Source organism: Leguminivora glycinivorella, chromosome 16 (genome assembly GCF_023078275.1).
Source record: "Leguminivora glycinivorella isolate SPB_JAAS2020 chromosome 16, LegGlyc_1.1, whole genome shotgun sequence".
NCBI classification, from domain to species: domain Eukaryota; kingdom Metazoa; phylum Arthropoda; class Insecta; order Lepidoptera; family Tortricidae; genus Leguminivora; species Leguminivora glycinivorella.
In genome coordinates, this window is record NC_062986.1 from 4,183,410 (window position 1) to 4,211,221 (window position 27,812).

Here is a 27,812-nt window from a genome sequence, read left to right on the forward strand (position 1 = left end):
CTCCGTAATAGACAGCTAGTCTACGAAAAAAACGTACCTCAGAACCATATAGAAAAAGGTACGGTGACCTAGACGGCTTTACACCTTTGGGGGACGCTCGGCTAGATGGCGCTTATATAAAAATTTGACATTTTAACACATGTCATATCAAGCTAAGAATATGGGACAAATTGTCAAAACTGTGGTTTAAAAGTTTTAAGCTTGTGACGAGAGATGGCAGTCTATGCTCTATGATTACATATTTTACTTTGACAGTAACTTTTTATAGTACTTGATCCTATTTGATAATAGTGACAACTCTAGGCACGTATAGCCAGCATCAGAATAAGTAGGTAGTGGATTGATTTTAAGCAAAGTATAAAGTGATACCTATAATAAGAGATGTATAAATATTGTAAATGTCGTATTAACATTAAAAATACATTTTACCCTCACTAGCTCGGAAACACGTGTTTTGTCCTTTAATACCAGCGGGTAAAAACGCATTTTATCCACTAGTCGGTAAAAGTAATTTGACCTTGAATAAAGTCAAATTAACTGCTTTAAAATTGATAAAAGTAGGTGAATCTAGTAATAAAGATGATTTACCAAATTACCACATGTGGAACTTCTGGAAGCAGTGATAAACGCATTTTTTGCGTTGTAGTTTCCTCGCTGTAGTGAGGGGAAAAGTTTTGTGTTACACTCGGGTGCAAATGTATTTTACTTCTCGTGTGTTAAAAAACCCGCAAGTTCAGGATTCTATTCTCGAACCACTCGCTTCGCTCGTGGTTGAACTATAGAATCCTTTAACTTGCTCGTTTTTCAATTCCACACTCGGCGTTAAAATACAATTGTATAACAAATAACTATTAATATATCAAAAAACTTAAACAGATACTAAAAATAATATATGTAGAATAGTAGAATAATATAGAGACTTAAGAAAAATTGCTGCAAACAGAAAGATGTGGTAGGTACTACTAGATTGTGTTATCTGATCTATACTAATATTATGAATAGGAAAGTGTGTGTGTTTGTCCGTTTTTCACAGCAAAACGGAGCGACGAATTGACGTGTTTTTTTTTTCAAGTGAAGGTAGTTGAAGTGATGGAGAGTGACCTAGGCTACTTTTTGTCTTTCTATCCTCCTACTTCCCTAATGGGGGTGGAAGTTTGTAGAGGATTCCGCAATTTTCGAATTTAACGCGAGCATAACCGCGAGCAAAAGCTAGTTCATCATAAACGCATTAATGAAACCGTAGCTTAACCTGATAGGATGCACATACAGGCATCCTGTCAGCAAAACTGATAAATATTAAGCCAGAATTTATTACACTAAGGGTTCTGTACACCAATATTATTTAAATATCTGCATTAATATTTATAGGAAAAAATAAAACATTTTTTTTGCTAGAAGAAGTTACATGTCAAGAAAATCAGTCTGTTATTAAAAACGTTTCTGTAACTTATTTTTCTAATCTTTTTAAAAACTAATTAAATAACTGTTACATTAAAATGGTTTACCTTACTTCGTCAAGTGTCCCTAATTCAAATATAAATAATTATAATAGTTACGATAATTTTGTCCCTACATTGTAATTTTCATAGAAACAGGTCGCACGTGCCGGAATACGGACATAAGTGTAATATTTGGGTGAGTACAAAAACATTTAAATTCAATAAATCATTATTAAAACTGTGAATATCTGTTATTTTAGAAGTAACAAACTTCTAATATATGGCAAAAAAGGTTGGACAATTGGAATAGAATATATTTTTTTATTCGAAAGCACACAGATAATAAATAATTTTACACTGACATAAAATAGTAATAAAGTGCCACGAAATGGCCTCACCTCAGCATATTGCTGGCGACTTCCAGCGCTGGTCTTCCGGTGAGACCATTAAATGAGAAAAATCACAATCACAATAACTACTTACTCTGAAATTATAATTATTCATACAAAACTAATGTTAACAATACTTGTGTCGTACTCAAACAAAAGTTGCCACAAGTAGCTTAAGCATAAAGACACTCTAACAGTATATTTGTATAAATATACAAACAAATTTCGTCTTAGTGGTAAGCGACAATGAGATTTAATTTCATATATTTATTCAGTCACATAATACCTAAACATACAGTAAAATCACTAAGGGCCAGTTGCATCAACCACATTTGACAGACACATCATCGTCACTCAGCAGACTTCAATGGAACTTCTCATACAATAAAATTTAACGAACGCTTTAACGGTGCCAGACCGTTTGGTGCAACCGGCCCTAAGTCGTTTACATGCTAAATGTTAATTCTAATATACTTACAAATATTAAAAATATTGCAAAACTAAACTATATACGGTAAACAGATTTTTTTTTATTTTGCCATGACTAAAAATATTTCTACATATTTCTAAATATATTTAATATGCAATAAATAATAAATTTCATAGCCTTTAAACAAATTAATTAAACATCAAATAAAATAAAAAATAAACAAATTTAATGTGAATCGTCAAGAAAATATAACATTTAATATTTGGTGATATTTTCTACGAAACCTAAGGTACTTGTGTAACTAGGTACTGTAATTATAGTATGTATGGATGTATAGTATGGCATAATAAAATTATCATTAATTATTGTATGGAAACCAAACCACTATAAAAACACGAATTATAGGTGTAAAATATTTAATCAAATGATTTAATCTGTTTTTTTTTCAGATCTAGCTTCAATAATATGAAAAACGATGTTCTTGATTATGTGTAAGTTACAAAAAAATTACTTTATATTACTTATTCCGCTTTTGCGAATATGATTGTAATATTTTGTAGCGAATTCATTGGGTAGGTACTTAATACTGCCCTAGCGGGTAGCCGCGGTCCTGGGTTCGAATCCCGGTAAGGGCATTTTCGTGTGTGATGTACAGATATTTATTCCTTCATTATTATTCTTAGAAAACATCCATATGTTTTCGATGTAGTTTTTAAGTATTTGTATATTGAATATATCGTTGCCTGAATACCTACAACACAAGCCTTCTTGAGCTAACCGTGGCGTGGGGCTTAGTCAATTTGTGTAAGAATGTCCTATAATATTAATTTATATAGATACTTCATCTTTATGTTATGATACGCGAATGTAGCCAATTAAAAATATAACGTATGTATAATTAGCGAATTATTCAATGTTAAGCTCTTTGTTTTCAGTATAACATATAAAGGAAGAAAAATATTATAGGTTAAACCATTAGTATTTTACAGTGTGTAATTTTTATAACCGGCAATATTTAAGTAAGTGATTATATAGCTGACACATACAGTTTCAAAATATAATTAAGGTCCCGCTATCACAATTTAATGTTTGATTTGATATTTTAACCTTGAAAGTAGTTTTAGAAATCCATTTTCTATAGCCAAAGCCAGTAAAAAGCTTTGGTATCTCATAAAAAAATATGCTAATCTATGTTACAGATAAATTGGTGATAGCGGCTTTGCTAGCGGAGTGTTACTCGCAAGACTGGTACCCTGAGAATGATGGATGCACCCCAGTTATTGATGACACGACTGATCGTACCGAGTGCTTACACACTGTATATTGTACTAATCTAGTTAGCTTTAGGATGACCCGTCACGACGAATGCAGCAATTTTGTTCATAGCGATCTACATCGTAGCTATTTGGATCCCATTCACGTATTGTTTCAATGCAATGACAAAGATGAAGCTGTCCCGAAAACTTCTAATTATGAAAGTTATGTTATATACTCAATAGATCTAAGTACGAATATGTATACAGCTGTTCCTACTATACGTTCGTTGCCCAATTTGGCTATATTAAAAATAACGGGATCTTTGCTGTCGAAAGCGAAACTTTCAAATGAAAATGATCTGCCAAATCTTGTAGCTATAGACTATTCAGAAAACATCATAACTAGTTTTGAAGTGGTTTCTGGTGAACACGAATTCAAATCACTGAGGAAACTGAACTTATCACATAATAAATTATATAATATCCAAGACGGCACATTCGATTTATTTCCAAATATAGAATCGTTGGATCTATCGCACAATTGTTTTGACGCAATTGATATCATGTTCTCTGAAGGTATAAAAAAGCTTTTACATTTAAATATTTCTAATAACAGAATCATTTACTTAGATTCTTCATTACAAAGGCTGCGATATTTAGTTACATTAGACCTTAGTTATAATCTTATAGAAACATTAACAACAAAAGATTTCGCCAAATTAGTAAAATTAGAGGAAATTAAGCTTGAATCTAATAAAATTCAGACTATAGAAAAACATGTGTTTGATAATAAGCCGTCATTAACTACAATCGATTTACAACAAAACGCTTTAGATTATATTGATCCAGACATTTTTTTCAACGTCACCATGTTAACGGGTATTTATCTTTCCAATAATAAGTTAAAAACTTTTCCAAAAAATGTATTTAAAGGTAAAACTGTATTTTACTTCACAATCGAAGGCAACCAACTAGAGGGGCCCCTAGAAAGAGGGTTGTTTGAAGGACTTGGCATGGTTAGAGAATTGGATTTAAGTGGCCAGCATCTAACTTCTATAGAAAATTACGCCTTTTCTGGGCTTCAACATTTAGAAACCTTGTTGTTGAACCACAATGACGTGGACATAGTAAGAAATTATTCATTTAAAGGTCTACAACATTTGAATACTTTAGATTTATCTTATAATAAAATTGACAAACTCGACATTGTTAGTGAGGATCTGATTAGTTTGCAAGTATTAAAATTACATCACAATAATATAGCACACATCTCAAGTAACAATTTTATTTCATTAGGATCTTTGCAGTTACTAGATTTATCTCATAATAATATATCGCACTTGGGATCTAATTATTTTCGATCTTTACAAAGTTTAAGGGATTTCAAAATCTCAGACAATCCATTTTGTGGGTCGATAGTGGAGAAAACGTTTGACGGGTTAAGCTCTTTACCAAGTCTTGATATTTCCGGGACTGTAATAACTGCAGTAAATAATGGTTCTTTTATAGGTATGACACAATTAAGAGAGTTAAATATTTCAAATAGCAACATAACTGACCTCCAATACAATTCACTGTCCTACATTGGAAAACTTCTAATAATAGATCTTTCAAATAACCAACTGTCTGTATTCGATGTTAATACAACTGACTTAATAAATCTTGACACGTTGCTGTTGAATAATAACGTGTTACAAGTAATTTCACAAACAGCTTTTACAGGACTGAGTCGATTAAAAACGATTGATTTATCGCATAACAAAATTCATATCATTAACGGAGAAACTTTTTCAAAAGATATTCAAAATTTAGATCTGTCTTATAATCCTGAATTAGAATTTGATGTATCTTTAGTCAAAAAATCCGTAAATTTAGCAAAACTTTTTATTTCGAGAACAAAAGCAGTTTCAATATCACTTACATTTGAAGATTTAAAGGGCATGCTTCTGAACACATTAGAAATGACTCATTTGAACATTCAGGACATAAGTAGTTTAAAGTTATTTAATCTGCAACGTTTGGAGACGTTAATATTGAGTAATAATGCTGTTTCTAAGCTCAATGTCGGTGCTTTGTCTAATTTGACGTTCTTGGTACAGTTGGACCTAAGTTATAATAACTTAAATTACATTCAGCCTGGGAGTTTTAAGGACAACACCTATTTAAAAGTATTAAATATCTCTCACAATAAATTACTGGAAATTAGTCACGGCATATTCCAGGGTCTTTTGAACGTGGAAATTATAGACTTATCGTTTAACAAGATTAAAGATTTACACCGATCTAGATTATACGATGTTGAGCACTTAAAAAGTCTTATAGTTGATAACAATGAAATTGAGTTTATTTCCGAAGATGAGTTCTTAGGGACTAAATTAGCTAAACTCAGCATAGGCGGTAATCCAATACCATGCAAGATTTTGTATGAAATCAAAAGAAAAAGCATACATATCAGTATCACTGCCATGAATATTGACAAAACAAAAGACAATTTAAAAGGGGTTACATGTAATAAAGACGGTTATAATTTTGATTCAAATATGGCACCAGAAACGTTTGAGCATAATAAATTGCTATTTGACATAAGAAATATCTTGTTTAACGTATCAAGACGAAACATTTTCAAAGAACCTATTGAAAATAAATATACAGATTTTTCACATTTAGAAAATATAACAAACCTAGAACAAAAAATGAATGAGCACAGTTTAGAAGTGATACATTCCATTAAAAACTTATCTTCTATTAGTAATCTGACCTCGATTATTAATAGTAATACGAATATACTATTAGGGAAAATACTGCAGGTATTGATGGCAAAAGAACTCGTGACAACAAGCAAACCCACGATTGTCATCAAAGATAATGCTACATCAGGTCTCATTTCCTACATTAATAAAATCAAGCAAGACTTGGAAGACACTTTAGCTGTTGAAAGACAAAATGCTTTGCTGTTAGATGATAAAATTAAAAAGCTAAATTCAAAAATAGATTTTACAGTAACAACGAAGATTCCTATGCAAGAAAAATTACTTAAAATCAAAGATGAAGAGAAGCCAAAATCGAATATTTTTACTGAGGTCTGCGTGGGTTTGATTTTGGTAATACTGGTTTGTTTTATTTTGTACAAAATATACAAATCTGAATTTTATTTGTCTAGAGTTCGGTCACGCACTAGTACGAGTAGTAGACGAAATATAGCAGAATCTATGGAAAGTGCACAATTATAAATCTGTACCGCTTTTATGTTTTGCATTTGGGATATTACTTTATTTACGCCAGTAAAATTAGTTGTAAGTGTAGATTATAAATAAAAAAAAAAAAAATATATACCTACATTTAAATATATCAAATATATATTTATCAAATATTTTAAAAAATAGTACGTAAATAAGTTAAGAGCATGTACATAAACATAATTTTATTAAAAATACGAGTAAGTATTGCACATTTACATTACATTCAACAAATACTTAAAATTAGCGATGGTTTACAATTGCCCGAACTAGGATACCCTGTGTTTCAGGCGAAATACAATATATATTATATTTTATTAATGTAAGTACTTAAGTCTAGTATCTTTATTGTAGGTACTAACACTTATTAAGAATAACATACAGTTTACAGTTAAGTGAAGTAGCAAAGCGTCATTTGTACAATGTATAAGTTTAAATAAATACATACTGTAACAATAAACTGTTGTTTAAAATGGTTTTCTTATCTACCCATGTGCCCCTAATTAGAATATAATAATAGCGATAGTTCTGTGCTTACATCGCAACATACCACTCGTGTCAGAATATCAAATAATATTACGGGTAAGTAAAATAATAGCATATCCTTCAAGTCAAAGTGTGATGTTTTCATTTCATTTCTACCGTAGGTACATAAGTAAAATAGGGATTTATTCTAATGAACACAAGTTAAATTATAATCTATTGAAAATATTTCAACTTGTGCTGTCTTAAAGTAGTCACACTACTATGAATATAAATTAAAACCGAAATAAATTACACATATGAAAGAAAAAGTGACCAAGTCCTCTGGTGCCTGAGGCTGGAATCGAACCAGCGTACTTTCCAATCGCGGGAAATGCCTCTTTATCCGCTCGGCCACCCAGGTCACAGCTGTCGAGGTCGAAATTATCTCTCATATGAGTAATCTATACAAGGACTCGTAGCGCCCTCTGTCCATCCCTAGGGCAGAACGGTATGGTTCTTGCCCCCCGTGTTAGGGATTTATTTTTATAAGTACTTGTTTTAGTTTCTACAAAAATGTTTGGTTTCCTAGAACCCTAATAGCACCTCACCTACTCCTTTATTACATACATTTTTTCTTAACTAATCCTTTTTTACAAGGCTGTAACTTGAAAATAGTTAAAGTAAATTGTATAGTTTCTAGGGGAAAAATGTAGTCCAAAGGCTAAACTATCTCCTATTTCACGGATAGTATCGTAATGTTCCACCCGGTATATTACTTATGAAATGAAATGAAAAAGAACAAAGCCTCATTTAAGTTCAATTTGAGCGATAAGCAAACGGTTAACTCTACAGATAACCCTACACTAAGTAGGTGCCTTTGTTGCCAGCTTTTTTAGGGTTCCGTAGTGAACTAGGAACCCTTATAGTTTCGCCATGTCTGTCTGTCCGTCAGTCCGTCCGTCCGTCCGTCCGTCCGTCCGTCCGTCCGTCCGTCCGTCCGTCCGTCCGTCCGTCCGTCCGCGGATAATCTCAGTAACCGTTAGTACTAGAAAGGTAAAATTTGGTACCAATATGTATATTAATTACGCCGACAAAGTGCAAAAATAAAAAATGGAAAAAAATGTTTTATTAGGGTACCCCCCCTACATGTAAAGTGGGGGCTGATATTTTTTTTCATTCCAACCCCAACGTGTGATATATTGTTGGATAGGTATTTAAAAATGAATAAGGGTTTACTAAGATCGTTTTTTGATAATATTAATATTTTCGGAAATAATCGCTCCTAAAGGGAAAAAAGTGCGTCCCCCCCCCCTCTAACTTTTGAACCATATGTTCAAAAAATATGAAAAAAATCACAAAAGTAGAACTTTATAAAGACTTTCTAGGAAAATTATTTTGAACTTGATAGGTTTAGTAGTTTTTGAGAAAAATACGGAAAACTACGGAACCCTACACTGAGCGTGGCCCGACACGCTCTTGGCCGGTTTTTATTTGTTTGAATAAAATTTCTTGCGCACGGTGTAATTTTTATAATCAGCAATATTTAAGGAGGTTATCAAACAGCTGATACAGAACCCGAAAAAATGTACCTTAATTGTACTCGAATATTCTCCATATTAATTTTCCATAAATTATTGTCACCAAGTGCTCAGTGGTACTGCATCAAATGCCTACTTCGCTCGCACGTGACGCCACCACTGTGTGAAAAAGTTGGTTTTAAGTATGCAAGGATCAAAGGCTATGTAAAATTGTTCATGGAAAGGGTCATTTATATAAAATTTAAGGAAACATATTTGATATAGTTTCATAGTTTTTTTTTGATATCAAAAATTTTTTGCCCGTTATAAAAGTTACAACCTGTATACATCTAGTGTCATGCTAGTGAGTCAGAATCAAACGGGTTCACGACTTGAATACTGAATCGACTGATCACTGAAAATTCAATAGGTACAGTTTATGTTAAGCACCACTATAATAGCACTGTGTTATTTTTTCAGGTGCAGTAATATAATATGAACAAAGATGAACTTGATCCTGTGTAAGTATTTAAGCTTTAGCTTAATTTGTTCTTTTAGTTTTTAACATACCCCTCATATCTTAACCTATAAGTTAGGTAAGTACATATGTATATTTTGTATAAATGTTGTAACTTGTATAACCAGCAATAACTTCTGGATATGACGAGAAAAAATAATGAACCTATTCGATAAGAACCAATTCCTAAGAAAAATCAAGTTAAGTTACTGAACTCACTGGTTTAACTAATATTATACAGTGTGTGTATTCCATACTGGGGTGGGGTCATTAGCCTAAGAACGGTGCGATATTTTTGAAAATAATTCTACAACAGTAGTTTTTTTTCATATACAGCGTTTAATCGCAATTTAAAAAACCTATATTTTCGAATCCACCAATATTTTGGAATGGAAGATATTAAAAAAAACTACGCCCAAAAAATAAGCGTTTTCTTTCAGCAAAATACCTCACAGTAATTTAATGGTGGACACATGTAAAAAAAAATCAGTTTTAAGGTTTACAACCCGAAGCCACCTAAATATATGACGGGAAATAAGACTTTTTTTTATGATATAGAATTTTTGAATTTTTTCTAACGTGCTCTAGAGCAAATATAACAACAGATATTTTTAAGCAGAAATGAATAGCACATAATATTTCAGATATTTAGCATATAAAAACCACCAATATATTTATATGGAAATAAAAAAATCTAAATATTTGACCGGGCAAATTAGGAACAGATAATAGTACGAGGTTGACTTTTACTGTCCCTATTTAACAATATTAACAGCATGATAATCCACCCAATAAGTTTGACCTTTATTTAATAATATATTTACATTTTTTGCGTGGTTTGGTTTGGACCTTAGTGTCTTACATTTAGGAATCCATATGGCAAACCATCACGGCAGTGGCGCTGGGCCGAGAGTAGGTGATGAGCCGTGTCGCATGCTTTTTATTCTGTTCTTCTATTACACATTAACGTAAATGAGGAGGTACACTGACATTTTACCCCGCCAGGCGGCGCCTATGCAAGAGTCTAGGCATGTCACTGTCATTCATATGTGAGAGAGAGAGAAAAAACATAATTATCAGCTTCTCGCTCTCACGTCTCACGGACTAATAGGGTGGCGCCATCTGTCGTATCCTTTGAGTGTTCCTCCTCATTACATGCCTATTTCTACATAAGTAATATTTTAGGTAGATTAAAAACAGACGTTTCCCACCGATAATAAAGTCCAAAGTAATTTAAAAAATTACATATTTATTTTAGGCATGCGATTTGACAGTCGTCGAAAAGAGTATATACTTGTCAGTACATACATCTATCTCACGTTTTTCTCTTCTACCATTTGACAGATCTCCGTCATCTTGTGAAATGTATTCTTCCATTCTTCAGAATCGTTGAAGCAACGCTTGTTACAAACACGCGAAAGCTATGCAAAGTCTAATTTCGACCCATATGTCACGGCCAGGTATAGCCCCGGCGATTATCGATAGACTTACAAGCCACAGGTCACGGGTTCAAATCTCAGTCGTCGCATACGTAGGCCGTAGATATTACAGCTTTTTTAATTCATTTTTTTTATGTTTTATTTATATTATAAGTTGATAATTACAAGCTACTGAAATGACATTAAATACAAGGACGCACAATTCATAACAAAAATGTTTTAAAAAGCTGGGTCTAAATTACATTTATAACATTCTTGTTGATGCTAATAACGTTAACTTCTTATCTGCTTAGGAAAAAATCGTTCATGCCATAACATAACCAACTTAGTGTATAAAGACCTAAGTATCAAAATTGCAAATGGAACTGCGACACACTAAAAACTCTTTATCAAAATACCTTTTGTCATAATATGCTCAAATGACTTAAATGTCAAAATGAATTGCGAACGAATATTGAACGAATGGAGCCGCTACCAATATATAATAAGTATGTAGGTATTAGATATTTCCAATTTATTTCATAAATAGAAATACCTAAAAAAGGCCGCAATTTTACTTCTTCATTACATAAACTTTAAAAATACCCTACTGTATCATCTTTATCTTGGTCACTTGTACTACGTTTATTACAATAAATGTATGTAATGTATGTATGTGTAAATTTCCTGACATGTCATATCTTGTTGTCACAGAGAAAAATTTACAGGGCTTCCAAGAATCTCGAGCTGGAAGGATACAAATAAAAATATTTTCTATGAAAATAATTAAATTCGACAGCAGACAACCCAAAGGTTAATCGGATTTATTTATTATAGGCATTTGTTTTAAATTAAATACCAGTGGCTCTGATCTGATAGTGGGATATTCTTTAAAATTTATTTTCAAAAGGAGATTTTAATGTTGGTAATAATGCCATTCAAATAATATTAGAAGTGTCTACGCGAGTGTCCGAATTTAATTATAGGATAGCACATATTGAAAGTACTGTAATATGGGTACAGACAGAAGCCTGCCTATTGAAATATAAAATACATAGCAAAAAGTATAGAAAGAACCTACTACTTTTCGACTTTTTATTTACACTACATACCGACCATACAACTGACTCTAATTAATCTTGGTTTTCAAAAGTGTAAAATGTAGACCAAAGTGCGTTTTCGCATTATCCGATCCGATATCGGATGTCGGACCGATATCGCATACATTACAGGCGGAATCTTGGATTCATCTATTGATATCCTTCCGACATCCGTTATTGGATCGGATAATGTGAAAACGGTCTAATAGCGACTCAATTAGTTTTTGTTCCTTGACGGTCATTAATTTGAACTAATAAAATTATTTATTTAAATCTATACAATTACAACGAGTATTATAATGTATTATACATTCATTTTGTAATGTAATCCAACGAAATAACCTATAGAAATATATTCTACCCTTTTTGCTTATTTTCAGATTACTATTTAGCCAATTTTTCATTGAGTCATACCATGGACTTTCAATAGGGACTGAGCTCACACTTTTTTTGCCATAATAAATTGAACTTTATCACCGGTGCAGAAAAACGTTCTTATTAGGATAGTAAAAGTGTATCCACATGAGAGGGTCAAAGTTGGGGCTGGTGTCCCTCTCGCACGTGTGACCAGTGTTAAAGAGATTACTATAGTAGTAGTGTTTTTACCTGTATGATAACTAAGTTAATAAACTTCTTAAATGATTTTTGTATTATATCGATCGAGGCAAGGATATTAATACCTTGTAGCGAATTGGTAAGTCATTATTATGAAGCCATAAAACCAAAGATTTGCGCAACTAAAAAAAACCTTTAATTCGGTATTAGTTGATTTGGTAGTAACTTTGAATATTGACTGGTATCCCCAAATAATGACAGTGATGACGTCATTCAAATAATTTTGACAGTGGCAATAAGTGCGAGAGGGACACCAGCCCCAACTTTACCCTCTCATGTGGACACACTTTTTGGCCTAACAACTCAATCTAGCTTAATAATAATTATATAAATCTATGAGTCATACCGGACAACTGTCACTGTACATTTGTAATCCTTATTACAAGGGCATAACGTCTAGCGATGGTTAGCTAAGACAGAGTATTGCAGTTGCGGGGAGGAACGATGTTGAACCTTAGGTTACCTTCAATCAATACTAATACTGAAATACAGTTTTCGACCTTATTGCATTACATGTGTCTAATAACATTTTAAAATGGCTAGGGAATTAAATATCTTGACTGTACCTAAATTACTCACAGCATTAAATAAAGTGTTATATACAACAAAAAAAAAAACAATATTTTAAATAAAGGGGGTAAAAAGGCGGTAAAAGAAAAATAAAATAAAAATAAAAACCAAAAAAGTTCATTTCGACTGCCGGGGATCGAACCCACGACATCAGAACCGTCCGTCATTTTACGTTACGCTAGTACAACCTGAGCTATTTAAGCGATAGTAGTGGCGACGAAATATATTATACCATGATGTAATGAAAATGCGGTTGAACACATGAGTCACTTTTGAAATAATGCAGGAAATTACATCGTCAATGGTGGAGAGTTTGTAGGTAAGAAGAATATGAAAATACTTATTTCAGTACGTACGTATGTGGTTTTAGCGCTTCTTGGCGAGCATTTAAAGGTGGATTAATTTTTATTCTTCTTTATTATGATCCTAACGAAAAGTCTGTTCCAATTTTTTTGCTTATGTAATTTTTGCCGTGAATGTTATTCCGAGCTAGTAAAATATTGAACATCCGTCTTGTTTTTGGGGTGGTTTCAGTTTTCATAGTGTTTCAACACATAATGTATATACAAAACAACCATAACTTCACTTGTCCTTTTATTGCTTGTGTCATAACTGATTTAATTAGTCCGCTTTTTGCTACTACGAAGTATCATTCACAAAAATAGGTGGTTTCTTAATGTGTTATAAAGGTCATAAATTAAAGTAGTCGAATTTAAAACAAAAGTCCTGATTCCATTTTCGCCTGATTTTTAGTGAATTAAAATAATATTTTTTTTATTCTATTATGCGTTTTTTGTCACAAATTTTGGTGGCTTAACTAAAAAAACTATTTCAAATTACCAAACTTAATTTTTGGAGACATAAAAAGTACTGTTATAGAATTAAGTTATTTTCCCAGTAGTAGCAAGACCGGATGGTTCCTAGGCTACATGGGATGCGTGTTCCAACGTCTTTGTTTATTTAAACATTATTGAACAATATAACAAATAAAGTATAAATGGCGGACTTAATGCCTAAAGACATTCTCTACCAGTCAACCAATAGGCTAAACAGAAAGAGTAATGGGCGCAGGCTTAAAAAAAACAAAATAGGTAACTGAAAATGAAACACATTGTAGCAAATAATACACATTGACAATAATAAACAATATTCTTAATATTCCTATATATGTATTTTATCAGTATTTAATTTTTTTGTACTTCAGTTGTTTTCGATTAATTCTAATCTTTGTTATTTTTCATTCTCTTTGCACCATTTTTACTTGTGTCTGTTTGGCCCGATGCGATTATATTTTATTAATGTAAGTACTTAAGTCTAGTATCTTTATTGTAGGTACTAACACTTATTAAGAATAACATACAGTTTACAGTTAAGTGAAGTAGCAAAGCGTCATTTGTACAATGTATAAGTTTAAATAAATACATACTGTAACAATAAACTGTTGTTTAAAATGGTTTTCTTATCTACCCATGTGCCCCTAATTAGAATATAATAATAGCGATAGTTCTGTGCTTACATCGCAACATACCACTCGTGTCAGAATATCAAATAATATTACGGGTAAGTAAAATAATAGCATATCCTTCAAGTCAAAGTGTGATGTTTTCATTTCATTTCTACCGTAGGTACATAAGTAAAATAGGGATTTATTCTAATGAACACAAGTTAAATTATAATCTATTGAAAATATTTCAACTTGTGCTGTCTTAAAGTAGTCACACTACTATGAATATAAATTAAAACCGAAATAAATTACACATATGAAAGAAAAAGTGACCAAGTCCTCTGGTGCCTGAGGCTGGAATCGAACCAGCGTACTTTCCAATCGCGGGAAATGCCTCTTTATCCGCTCGGCCACCCAGGTCACAGCTGTCGAGGTCGAAATTATCTCTCATATGAGTAATCTATACAAGGACTCGTAGCGCCCTCTGTCCATCCCTAGGGCAGAACGGTATGGTTCTTGCCCCCCGTGTTAGGGATTTATTTTTATAAGTACTTGTTTTAGTTTCTACAAAAATGTTTGGTTTCCTAGAACCCTAATAGCACCTCACCTACTCCTTTATTACATACATTTTTTCTTAACTAATCCTTTTTTACAAGGCTGTAACTTGAAAATAGTTAAAGTAAATTGTATAGTTTCTAGGGGAAAAATGTAGTCCAAAGGCTAAACTATCTCCTATTTCACGGATAGTATCGTAATGTTCCACCCGGTATATTACTTATGAAATGAAATGAAAAAGAACAAAGCCTCATTTAAGTTCAATTTGAGCGATAAGCAAACGGTTAACTCTACAGATAACCCTACACTAAGTAGGTGCCTTTGTTGCCAGCTTTTTTAGGGTTCCGTAGTGAACTAGGAACCCTTATAGTTTCGCCATGTCTGTCTGTCCGTCAGTCCGTCCGTCCGTCCGTCCGTCCGTCCGTCCGTCCGTCCGTCCGTCCGTCCGTCCGTCCGTCCGTCCGTCCGTCCGTCCGTCCGTCCGTCCGTCCGTCCGTCCGTCCGTCCGTCCGTCCGTCCGCGGATAATCTCAGTAACCGTTAGTTTCTTAATTAATTCTAATCTTTGTTATTTTTCATTCTCTTTGCACCATTTTTACTTGTGTCTGTTTGGCCCGATGGTTGACTGGTAGAGAATGCCATTAGGCATAAAGTCCGCCATTTTTTTATGTGCAATAAAGTTTAAATAAATAAATGATAAATAAATAAACTTACACACACATGTATCTATTAAAATGACATAAACTTTTTTTAAAATTATAAACAAGCTTATTCTTTTATCTTGGCCACAGACTAAGCCAAAGGCAAACTGGGCAAAGGCGTGGGCGTGGCATATGATGGAGTCAGCTCGCCTAGAAGATGCCTGTTCACCCTTAATTTGTTAATTTTGTTATACACATACTTCTTGTACCCAGTACAAAGAATACTATACCTATGATGCAACAGGCGTTTAAAAGAGGTCAAAACAGACGAGTGGCGTGGGTAACAATTTGAGGTGAAGCCGAAAATTGTTAATCAAGACGCCACGAGTATTTTCTGACTCAGTTAAACACCGTTGCATAGGTACAATACTTTTTCTACGATCATGAACTTAGTTATTAATCGTTTTCTAAAATAACTTTCGTAAAATTCATTGAAATTTCGTGAGCCAGTTGCTCAAAGCCATCCACCGGCGGCTTCATGCGCACGCGCGCTGTATCGTTATGACAATGTGATGCCACGGTTTGTTACAGAGCCAAACAATGCGTTTTCAATTTCTTCGTTACTGCGCGCACGCGCGGGAAGCCGGCGCATGCTGGGAATAGACTTTTATGTAGGGTTTTAAAGATCTATGCACGACCCTGTAAATGACGAATAACAGATCGGGAGTAGAAAAAACAAATTAACCAGTGAGCTTGTCAGAAAAAATCTGAGCGTTTACAATAAAGTGAATTTGTTTTATACTGTAACATGGTTCCGTATGTATATAAATGTGTGCTGAAACTTGGTACATGGTGATGAAATAAAACTATGGAAACGGATTAAATCGCGTATAATGAATTTAAAATACATCCCGACGTTTCGAACTCTTTACAGCGTTCGTGGTCAACGGGTGACTGAGGAAAAATTAAAATGTGCAAAAGCTACCCACTTACAAGAAATATTAACGAACCATGACCACAATAGTTATTTGTTATACAAGGGGGCAAAGTTGTATTTTAACGCCGAGTGTGAAATTGAAAAACGAGCAAGTGAAAGGATTCTATAGTTGAACCACGAGCGAAGCGAGTGGTTCGAGAATAGAATCCTGAACTTGCGAGTTTTTTAACACACGAGAAGTAAAATACATTTGCACCCGAGTGTAACACAAAACTTTTCCCCTCACTATAGCGAGGAAACTACAACGCAAAAAATGCGTTTAACACTGCTTCCAGTAGTTCCACAGGTGGTAAATCATCTTTATTACTAGATTCACCTACTTTTATCAATTTTAAAGCAGTTAATTTGTCTTTATTCAAGGTCAAATTACTTTACCCACTAGTGGATAAAATGCGTTTTTACCCGCTGGTATTAAAGGACAATACACGTGTTTCCGAGCTAGTGAGGGGGAAATAATATTATAGATTTCTAAGGCAGGTTCACACACTATTAATAAAGCTAGTTATACAATATTCAAAAAATTTTACCATTACTCTGTTAAAAAATAATTAACCAATTAATCTACACAAAATTGACAAAGAAACAAACTGCAAATGTCCAACACCATACAACACAAATGCCTCACAGCCTTCGTCGTGCTTGTTCCATTATCAGATGTACTACTGGATCCCAAGCCGGTGGTAAAGTAAAGCCATCCTCTCTATTAAAGTTTGGATATTTCTTGATCTCAATGGCCTCTCGCAACATTCTGGGTATAATATCGCTTCTCCTTAGCGAGAACCAGAGGCTTGTCAAACTTTATAGCATGATTGACTTTATCCATGACATGTTCAGAGACTGCAGACCTTTGCCGACGGTGCTTGACATCCGCTATGTGTTCCTTCACCCGTGTGGAAATGCTTCGTTTCGTCTGTCCCACATATGACAGGCCGCACTCACAGTCTAGCCTGTACACTCCCGCGCTTTGTAGAGGAGTTTGACATTTCACAGGCCTCAGGAATTGGGACATCTTCATAGGCTTGAAATAAGTTTTAATAGAAGCCCGTTTCAAGATTATACGCGATTTAATCCGTTTCCATAGTTTTATTTCATGAGTAACTATCGCGGTAACCGAAGACAATATTGGTACATGGTGATTATTATAACGATTTTCATTATAGTGCGAACGCTACGAGGAATCATCCTTATCAGATTATTTATGATGTAACTTATACCTTACAACAATTAAACCTTGTTTAATATGTATACATACATATTTATATTTATATATTTCTGGGATCTCGTAAATGGCTCCAACGATTTCGATAAAATTACTTTATGAGGGGTTTCGGGGCGACATATCGATTTCCGAGTAGCTAGGTTTAACGCCAGGAAAAACGCAAATTATTAAGTTTTTATGTTTTTTCCGAGCAAGCACAGTTTCCCAGTTATTTTTATTCTAATTGAGGCATTTGATGTGTTTCAGATGAACTGGTGATTGTCTGCGTGATAGCAGGGTGCTGCTCGCAACGATTGCTCCCGTTGCATGATGGATGTACCCAACTGTTTCATGATACAACCAACCCCGACGAGTGCACCCACATCACTTATTGTCGAGGATATGTATCTTCGTTACCCTATGACCAAATCGGACAATGTCATAATTTTCTTTATAACGTAAATGGTTTTAGAATTATTGACCCTATCAGTGTTGTTTTAAATTATAACGATAATGCAGAATTTGTTCCTACCCTTGAGGATGAAAATAATAGAGAAATAATATATTCATTAGATATCAGTGACAATAATGAAGATTTCGATATTATTCCTAATTTTCAGCACATGCCCAATTTAGCTATATTAAAAATGTCCAGATGTTCACTGGTCAATGCAAAACTTTCAAACAGAAATGACCTTCCTGCGCTCAAAGATATAGACTTTTCAGAAAACAATATAAATAATATCCAAGTAGTTCCTGGTGAACATGAATACAAAACTCTAGAGAAATTGAATATATCACATAATTATTTAGTTAACATACCAGAAGCTGTTTTTGATTCATTTCCGAATATAGAATCGCTTGATTTATCCCATAATTATATATATACACTAGACATAATGTCTTTTGAAGGCTTGAGGAAACTGCTATATTTAAATCTTTCTTACAACCGGCTAGCCAAAATTAATTCATCTCTTCTAAGATTTTATAACTTGATAACACTGGATCTTAGCCACAATAACATACAAGTAATAAAATCGAGTGACTTTGGAAAATTAGTTAATCTAAAGACTATTAACCTTGATTCAAATGAAATTAATACATTAGAAAAGAATGTTTTTGACAATATGGCATCATTGACTACAATAGACCTACGAAACAATTACTTAGAAAGTATTGATAGAGACATGTTTATAAATATCACAAAACTAACGACTGTCTATCTTTCTAGAAACAAATTAAAAACCTTGCCTAAGAATATGTTTCAGGGCAAAGTAATATTTAATTTTACTATAGAGGGTAATGAACTAGAAGGAACCCTTGAAAGAGGTTCTTTTGAAGGATTTGCCATGGTAACCGAACTAGATATAAGTGGTCAACATCTAACCTCTGTAGAAAACTATGCATTTGCTGGCCTTCAAAATGTAAAAACTTTGTTATTGAACAATAATGATCTGGAATCATTAAGTAATTATTCCTTTAAAGGTTTGCACTATCTGAATTGCTTGGACTTGTCATATAATAAATTGCAAAAACTTGACATTGCGACTGAAGACCTCACAGGACTACAGATATTAACACTGCATCACAACAAAATAACATTCATTTCGAGTAATAATTTTATAGCACTGGGATCTTTGCAGTTACTTGATTTATCTCATAATAACATATCGCATTTAGGATCGAATTCTTTTCGTCATTTGCAAAGCCTACTGAATTTCAAAATTTCTGACAATCCCCTTTACGGTGCGATAGAAGAAAAAACTTTTGACGGCTTAAGCTCCTTACCAAGTCTTGATATTTCTGGGACTTTGATAACTACTGTTAATAATGGCTCATTTATGGGTATGTCTCTTTTGAAGGAGCTAAATGTTTCACATAGTAATATCAGCGGACTACAATATAATTCGTTGTCTTATGCGAGCAACATTCGCACAATTGATCTATCACATAACCTACTAAGTGTATTTGATGTTAATACAACTGATTTAAGAAATCTTAAATCTATAATGTTGAATAACAATATGTTACAAGCCATTTCACAAACATTCTTTAGTGGACTAAGTATTCTAAGTACGGTTATTTTGTCGCACAATCACATTAACACGATACACAAAGAATCGTTTTACGCTTTACAAGATATTCGTAATTTGGACCTATCATATAACCCGGACTTAGAATTCGATGTATTGTTAGTAGAAAAATCTCAAAATCTAGAAAACCTATTTCTTTCAGGGACTAAAGCTGAGGTGACTTTTGACAAAGTAAGTGATTTGCCTTTAAATAAGTTAGAGATGGCTCACTCTAGTATACAAAATATAAGCCAATTAAAATTATACAAAATGCAACGTTTAGAAACATTAGTGCTAAGTAATAATAACGTCACAAAACTGGAAGTTGGTGCTCTATCAAATTTGACATCGCTTAGACAGTTAGACCTCAGTAACAACAACTTATACTACATTCAACCAGGAGCCTTTAAAGATAATACCTACTTGAAAGTGCTAAACATTTCTCACAATATGATAGCAGAAATTAATTACGGAATTTTTCGAGGTCTTCTGTACGTAGAAGTTATAGACTTGTCGTATAATAAAATAAAAAGTTTACATCGATCAAGGTTTTACGACATTGAACATTTGAATACTCTAATAGTAGATAATAATGAAATTGACTTCATTTCAGAAGACGAGTTCGTAGGAACTGGTCTGTCTAAATTGAGCATAGGAGGCAATCCGCTGCCTTGTGAGATATTAGTTTATATAGAGAAAAAGAGCTACGAAATTAGTATAACGTCTATAAGTAACGATTTGACCAAAGAAAACGTTAACGGAGTTACGTGTAACAGAGGTGGCTTTAACCATTTAAAACCTACTTCAACGCCAGTTGAACATGAACATGAAAAATTACTTCTCGATATACGAAATATATTATACAATGTGTCTCAAGAGCAAACATTTAAGGGACATGGCGACGTTATAAACCGTGAATCATCACTCACGAGTTTAACTAAGCAACAACTAGATTTAGTTAATTTGAATAATAATACTAATTTGCTTTTACAAAAACTGAACCAAAACAGCATAAACTTAACTTCTGCTTTAGTTAATGCAAACAGTAATACAAACTTACTTTTAGGGAGATTATTGCGCGTGTTAACGTCAAAAGATTTTAAATCCAAAACAACCATCGAGCCAATAAGTACCGATAAAGAAAATGCCACATCAGATCATTTAGTTCCTTACATTGACAAGATTAAACAAAACTTAGAAGAGACTATAGCTGTAGAAAAACAGAACGTATTACTTGACCTTAACAGTAAAATGGAGAAGTTAAATGCTCGAATGAATTCAATTTCAGCTGCGAAACCTGTTCACGAAAAGTTACTCGGAACAAATGAAGACAGGCAAAAATCATCAATGTTTACTGAGGTTTGTGTTGGTTTGATTCTGGCAATTCTGGTCGGTTTTATATTATTTAAGGTTTATAAATCGAGGTTGTATGTACCCGGTGGCCGCTCACTGACAAGTAGTACTCGGAACATTGCAGAGTCTATGGAAAGTGCGCACTTGTAAAATAGATTTTAAAATTACTTATAGAATTCTCAAAATAAAAAAAAGTAAAACCTAGTAATAAAGAGAATAAAAAGTGGCAACAACATCGTCACCTATTAAATTATTTAAAAAAATTTTTTCTTTATTGCAACCATATATTATTACATTTTTTCCGAATGTGTAATGAATTTGTATGTGTTCAATGTTCATATAATAATAATGTATGTGTTCATATAAGTAGTATCACTAACGCTGCGCTATAAGGCGCACGAATCTATTAGTATTATTTTTCACGTATAAAAATATTAATTGATAAAAGGAAGATGTTTTATATTGTGATGATGCCATGGTCTGATTAGTATGATATGGTTATGATTAAATAAAGAAATACCTTCATTCGTAACGTGTTGTTTTTTTATTATTTATCCCTTTTACACTATGAAGTACCATTTATTATTTAACAATTCGTTTGGTGATTGTTTTCATTTTATTTAAATGAAGCTGAGAATAGGTACCTACCTAGTTTCATACAAATGTATGACCGGAGGCAATGCAAAAAATATTGTTGATGATACCATCAAACCTATGTATATTGACAAAGGCAGAAAAAGTATTCAATGGAATGCTGTACTTAGTAAAAAACTGCCACCAATTCTTTAGGGGTTTTAAAACTGTCGTAAGTACTCGACAGTTTTAAGTTGCAGGACTTTCATGAAGAAAAGTAAAATAAAAAATCTAAGAACTTATAATTGTAACAATGATTTCGTAAGTGTTAATTATTTTATAATTATGGCCATTTGTAGAAAAAAAATAAAAATTTAAAATAAATAAATAATTACATGTACAATTGTATACACAACATATTATTATACATATACTAATGTCTTTATCCGTCCTCATGCGTATAACATTGCGGTTCCATTTCAGTTTCCTATGACTGAATGATAACACCGAGATTAATATGGTATGTAAAAAAAGAGGCCACCAGTTTCAAACTAACTGCCTATCGTAACGCATTTACTGTTTAAAAAAACATGTAAAGCTGAGAATCGGTTTCAAGTGTTTTTTATAAAAATAATATAAACCGTTTTAGCTACATGCAATTCATCAGACAGTGTCTGACAGACACCGTGTGAAGAAGCTTTTCAAAAATGGGTAAGTTCAATATGTTTAAACTAGTGAAGATAATGTACATGCATAGATAGTTATTAGAAAGTACTGCAAAATATAGTTTCCCTAAAGTTTCATTTCAAAAAATGCTACATTTAAATAAAATAGCTGTGAGTTCGTACTGCATACTACTTATTTGAATTTCTACACATAAGGCTGAAAAACTATTTAAAATGAATTCGCTTTATTTATACCTACTCCGTACTCAGTCAGGTTGTTTTCTATGGGGAAAATAGATTTACTACTCGTACGCTATTCAGAGTTACTTACTTTACTCACCAGAACTCAAAATGATATTAATGTTAAATAGTGCCTAAATTCTTTATTACAGGAAACTTAATTTTCGAATCTTTTTAATCCATTTCAACCATATACATATTACATGTTCTTTTGTAGCTTTTTAAGTTTATTATAATTAGGTATCTAAGAGTAGCTGGCATAAATTAGAAATCATTTAGAAGGTTATGATAAACTGACAACCCACGCAAATCATTGATAAGAGTGTTTCAACGTTGTATTATTAATATTAATGATCTTTGGTTTATATAAAACTAGCTTTTTCCCGAGGCTTCGCTCGCGTTAGAAAGAAACAAAAGTAGCCTATGTTACTCCCCATCCCTTCAACTATCTCCATCTAAAACATCAGGTCAATTCGTCGCTCCGTTTTGCCGTGAAAGACAGACAAACAAACAGACACACACACTATCCCATTTATAATATTAGTATGAATTATTGCGTGCGAAGAGGAAATTCGTAACTCGTGTCAATTTAAAATACTCCCTTCGGTCGTGTCTGAAGTTATCGCCACTCACTACTAACTTTTCATTTCAGATTACGCAATAGCGAGAAGGATCTTATTTGTGATAATACTTGTCGCAGCAAATCAACTGGACTGGGTGGATGGAGGCTGCGAGCTCAATGATTTAGAGCGACGAATCTGTGAAGCTGAATTAACCTGCTCTTACGACTTCGAACCAGGATTGAATCTAGTCACAGACTGGTCCTGCATTCAGCACGACTACAACGATTATAACTACGGTATCAAAGACGAAGACTACATTATCTACCTCAAAGCAGACAACATTGACGAAACACATTCGTTCAATCCATTTAATATGATTTACCAACTGAGCGACCACATACATACCCTATCCTTTACAAACGGTAAAATGAATTCTATTCCAGGAGTATTCTTTTATCTATATAAGGTAACAACAATAGATCTTTCACACAATACGATAGAATTGATAAATTTAGCAGAATTCTCGAAATTGGCCAACTTAAACATGCTTAATGTATCTTGCAACCAAATAGTGGATTTAGAAGATTATGACAGAACAAGTGCTATTGGTTTCAGTCAATTACATACAATAGATTTGAGTCATAATGCTATTAAAGCCATTCCTGATAGGTATTTCAGTCGATTTCCAAATTTGCTTCACTTAAACCTGTCCCACAATTATATCAAAAGCTTCAGTGTACTCTCTTTTGAAGGTTTAATACAGCTCCAAACACTGCACGTCTCAGATAACGAACTAACGGAAATAGGTGCCGTTTTTGCCAGTTTAACTAATATAAAAGAATTGTTTTTAGATCACAACTATTTGGCAAAAATAGAGAAGAACGTTTTCAACACAATACCCGTTTTAGAAAACCTTAATTTGAGTTGGAATAGTTTAGCTGATTTTGAACCCACAGTGTTTGATTCTATGGTAGCATTAAGAAAATTGGATTTAAGCAGTAACAAAATTAAAGTTATTACCAAGAGGTTATTTCTGTATAACTTAAACCTACAATCACTTGACATTTCATTGAATTTAATTTCTAAAATTGAACCAGGAGCGTTTGAGGGAAAACACATAGTAGACTTTAAAATCGATGATATTCCTTTTTCAGGGTGTTTGCAGAAAAACATATTTCAAGGAATTTTCATGAAAAAACTTGACTTGAGTCGAGGTAACATAACTGAGCTAGGTCCTGAGCTATTTGAAGATCAGTTTGAATATTTAAATTTCAGACATAATTTCATTTCTAAAATAGATAAAATGACATTTAGCAAACTTCGACTTTTAACAGATCTTGATCTTTCATACAACCAATTGCAAAGTATAGAATTTGATACGTCAAATTTAAAAAATCTTTCCTATTTCTATGTCAACAATAATAAAATTAAAACAATATCAAAAGATATGTTTGCTTATCTCAGAAATTTGCAAGTTTTAGATTTATCGTATAATATAATAGAGGAAGTTCAAATGCAGTCTTTTGAGCACTTAAATAAGATAAAAATTTTAAAATTAAATAACAATCCTCTATTGACAGTAATGCCTTCACAGTTGTTGAAGGGGCTGGTTTCATGTACTGTTCTCGATTTGTCTTATACTCGTGTTAACAAGATTAAAAGCCAAGCATTTGAAGGCATGAAATCATTACAAACGTTCAACTCCTCGCACAGTAATCTCACAGTTTTGGAAACCAATGCATTTGGAGGGACAGGTTCAATACAAGTTCTTGATTTTTCATATAATGAAATAGAAATCTTTTCATTAAATAATACCAGTATAAAACTAGTGGGAGAAATAGATTTACAGTACAATAAACTTCAATATATAACCGGAAATACTTTTTTGGATTTGACTGATTTACGATGGTTAAGTCTTAGAGGTAATAACTTACTCAGAATTGAAAATGATGCTTTTAGAAATCTTCATAATCTTCTTAAAATAGACATTTCTGCTAATCAAAGAGTGGTGTTTAATTCATCAATATTCTCTGGTCTGCAATCACTATCCTTGGTTTTACTCAATAATATTACATCAAGGTTTAAATTAGGAGATATTGTGAATAGTTCAATTGCAGGGTTTGATTTATCATTTTGCAATATAACTGACATTAATTATGTATCATTGAACCCAATTATTACGCTTGAAAGGTTGAAATTGGCTTCAAATAAAATTGTATCAATAAACAAATCATCATTTCAAAAGTTGCGGCAACTTTCGTGGATCGATCTTAGTTATAACCAAATCACCATCATACAACCAGGGTCCTTTAGCATCAACGAGGACCTCAGCATTTTAGACTTGAGCAATAACTTGCTTTCGTCGCTTAAGTTTGGTGTTTTTGATGGACTGGTAAATTTAAACACTTTGGACTTGTCAAGTAACACATTGCATAGTTTTAGTGCGAGCATATTTCATAATACACCTCGCGTGCGATTGGTGTACTTAGACAATAATTTGATAGAAAAAATTAATTTTTACGAGTTTTCCAACGAAAACATAAAAGAAATTTACTTAGGTGGTAACCGTATTCCTTGCGATAGCTTAACTAAATTGAAAAAGATGTCTCTCACTTTTACTGTTAAAGCTAGGAATGGGGTATACGACACAGAAAATGTTGATGGCATAACTTGTATAGGTATTGATAACGAAATGAATAAAACTCATGCTAATGATACAGCAGTAACAGCTATATCGAATGGCTCTCTAAATGAATTTCAGTTAGCAGTAGAAAAAATTCTCAACAAAAGTGAATCATTTTCATTAGAAAAGTTTCTAGATGTTTTGAATCAAACTGAAGCTAAGAATAATGCATTTCTTAATAAGCTAGTGAAAAGCAACCAACAAGTTACCGGAGGTATATACCGGATTTTAGAAAACATACAAGAATATTTGAAACTTCAAAATAGTGTATCGGTCGAATCTCATCCCCCGGTAAATGATGAGTTACAAGTGAATAACAATACTGAAAATCTAGCCCATTTCAAGAAACAAATTATGTTTCAAGAAGAGGAACACGAGGTGAAGCCCAATGTAGATTCAAATTCAAAAGAGCTAAAGTATCCATTATATTTCATCGCCGCTTGCCTTGCTGTGCTTCTGTGTATGGTAATCCTATCATTTGCATTATTTTTATTTAGATTACGAAATACGGGTGGCTTAGCGCATAGCATTAATTTGTCGTATAGTAGAGAGCCGATTTCGAATATGATGGAAATGGAATAAATGTGTACAAAATAAATATGTTATTTTATTTATTCTTTAGTCACCTAACTGTTTTTTTATTTACTATCTCTATGTCATAATTATTGTTGTTACATAATATATTGCTAATAAATATAAAAAAAAAAACGATTTTATTCGCTTTTATTATATCGCTATTAAGCTTCTGTACCGTTATTTGAAGCCTATTTAATATATAGAGAGATACATGTTAGAGTCATATCACTCTTCATCAGTTTTATTTATCATACAAACATGTTGTGAACATATCTGAAGTCTGACAATTTAACCTACCTACATATCTCCATTATAATTTTAGAGATTCAAAAAACTTTAGATATGGCCTCGTACTATTATCATTGGACGAATGTTCTTATGCATCCCCTTCTTCTTTTGTTTTCTCTTTTTCCTTTCAAAGCTGTAATCAGAGGAGCTCAGGTAATCGGTATAATCAGAACTAGATTTGACCTCTTTTGAGTATTCAATGTCGGTGCTCGGCCATCCATAATACTCGTTTATAGCATTTTCCATTTTAACTTTAAGGGCTCGCCGGTCTCTTTTACCCAAGCGGAGCACCTTATCTAGTATAACATGTAATATTTTCTCAGTCTCTTTAACGATGGCAGGCTTTTCGCTTCTGCCGTACTTTCCTACCTGCACAATATAGTCGAACAGTAGATATCTCGATTCGGGATTAAAAAGTGAATCCATCGCGCGTATAAACTTATTTCTATGATGCAATTGATCTTCTATATCTTCCATGGATTGATTGATTTTTGATTTTATACGATCCTCATTCTTTTTTGACAATTTCTTAAGTCGCCTACTTAACTTCGTGGTGTGTTCATATCCCATATCTTCTATATTTTCGGCCAGTATTTTGACATAATTTATAAGTCTTTTCTCATCCGTGGTAGGAAAATCCAGTAACGTGCTGAATAAATATCTTAGGAAGCCTCCAAATGTTCCGGTACTTTGCCGAAATATTTCATAATCAAATGTATTGTAAGAATTTATATTTTTTAAAGTAGTTGATAAAGGGACATAAAAACAGATGACAAGCAAAACGCAAACGTGTATAAGTAAAAAACGCATAGTTACTCTTTTGTTTAAAGTTGTAAAAATGAAAAGGTTATTTCACGGCTTGAAAATAATAAGCAAGAAATACTAAAAAATTACGGTGTATCCACAAGGTAAGCGTCAGTGCTCATCGAGTGATCCAATACATCTACTGTTTTATGTTTTTATATTTTCCTATATATTTTTGAATATTTTACTTTATATACATGAAGTTAACC

The 27,812-nt window shown here is 33.0% G+C and overlaps 3 protein-coding genes across 4 annotated transcripts; all 3 read left to right on the forward strand.

The window, feature by feature from the left end:
- The first annotated feature begins 1,579 nt into the window (after window positions 1-1,579).
- Window positions 1,580-14,341, forward strand: LOC125234714 (toll-like receptor 3). Of its 2 annotated transcripts, XR_007178022.1 has the most exons (4): window positions 1,580-1,635; window positions 2,708-2,749; window positions 3,458-7,100; window positions 14,285-14,341. XR_007178022.1 is itself a non-coding variant. In XM_048141077.1 (3 exons), the coding sequence occupies exons 2-3, from the start codon at window positions 2,734-2,736 to the stop codon at window positions 6,742-6,744; spliced, it is 3,303 nt and encodes a 1,100-aa protein (XP_047997034.1). In that variant the 5' UTR covers window positions 1,580-1,635; window positions 2,708-2,733; the 3' UTR covers window positions 6,745-7,204. The 2 variants fall into 2 exon arrangements, 1 of the variants encoding a protein (XP_047997034.1); XM_048141077.1 differs by lacking the exon at window positions 14,285-14,341 and having other exon boundaries at window positions 3,458-7,204.
- On the forward strand, window positions 9,212-21,737 carry LOC125234713 (toll-like receptor 13). Its single transcript, XM_048141076.1, has 2 exons — window positions 9,212-9,253; window positions 18,054-21,737. The coding sequence occupies exons 1-2, from the start codon at window positions 9,238-9,240 to the stop codon at window positions 21,359-21,361; spliced, it is 3,324 nt and encodes a 1,107-aa protein (XP_047997033.1). The 5' UTR covers window positions 9,212-9,237; the 3' UTR covers window positions 21,362-21,737.
- A 725-nt stretch (window positions 21,738-22,462) lies between these two features.
- Window positions 22,463-26,528, forward strand: LOC125234591 (protein artichoke-like). The gene is made up of 2 exons (XM_048140890.1): window positions 22,463-22,495; window positions 23,342-26,528. The coding sequence occupies exons 1-2, from the start codon at window positions 22,492-22,494 to the stop codon at window positions 26,515-26,517; spliced, it is 3,180 nt and encodes a 1,059-aa protein (XP_047996847.1). The 5' UTR covers window positions 22,463-22,491; the 3' UTR covers window positions 26,518-26,528.
- Window positions 26,529-27,812: the final 1,284 nt, after the last annotated feature.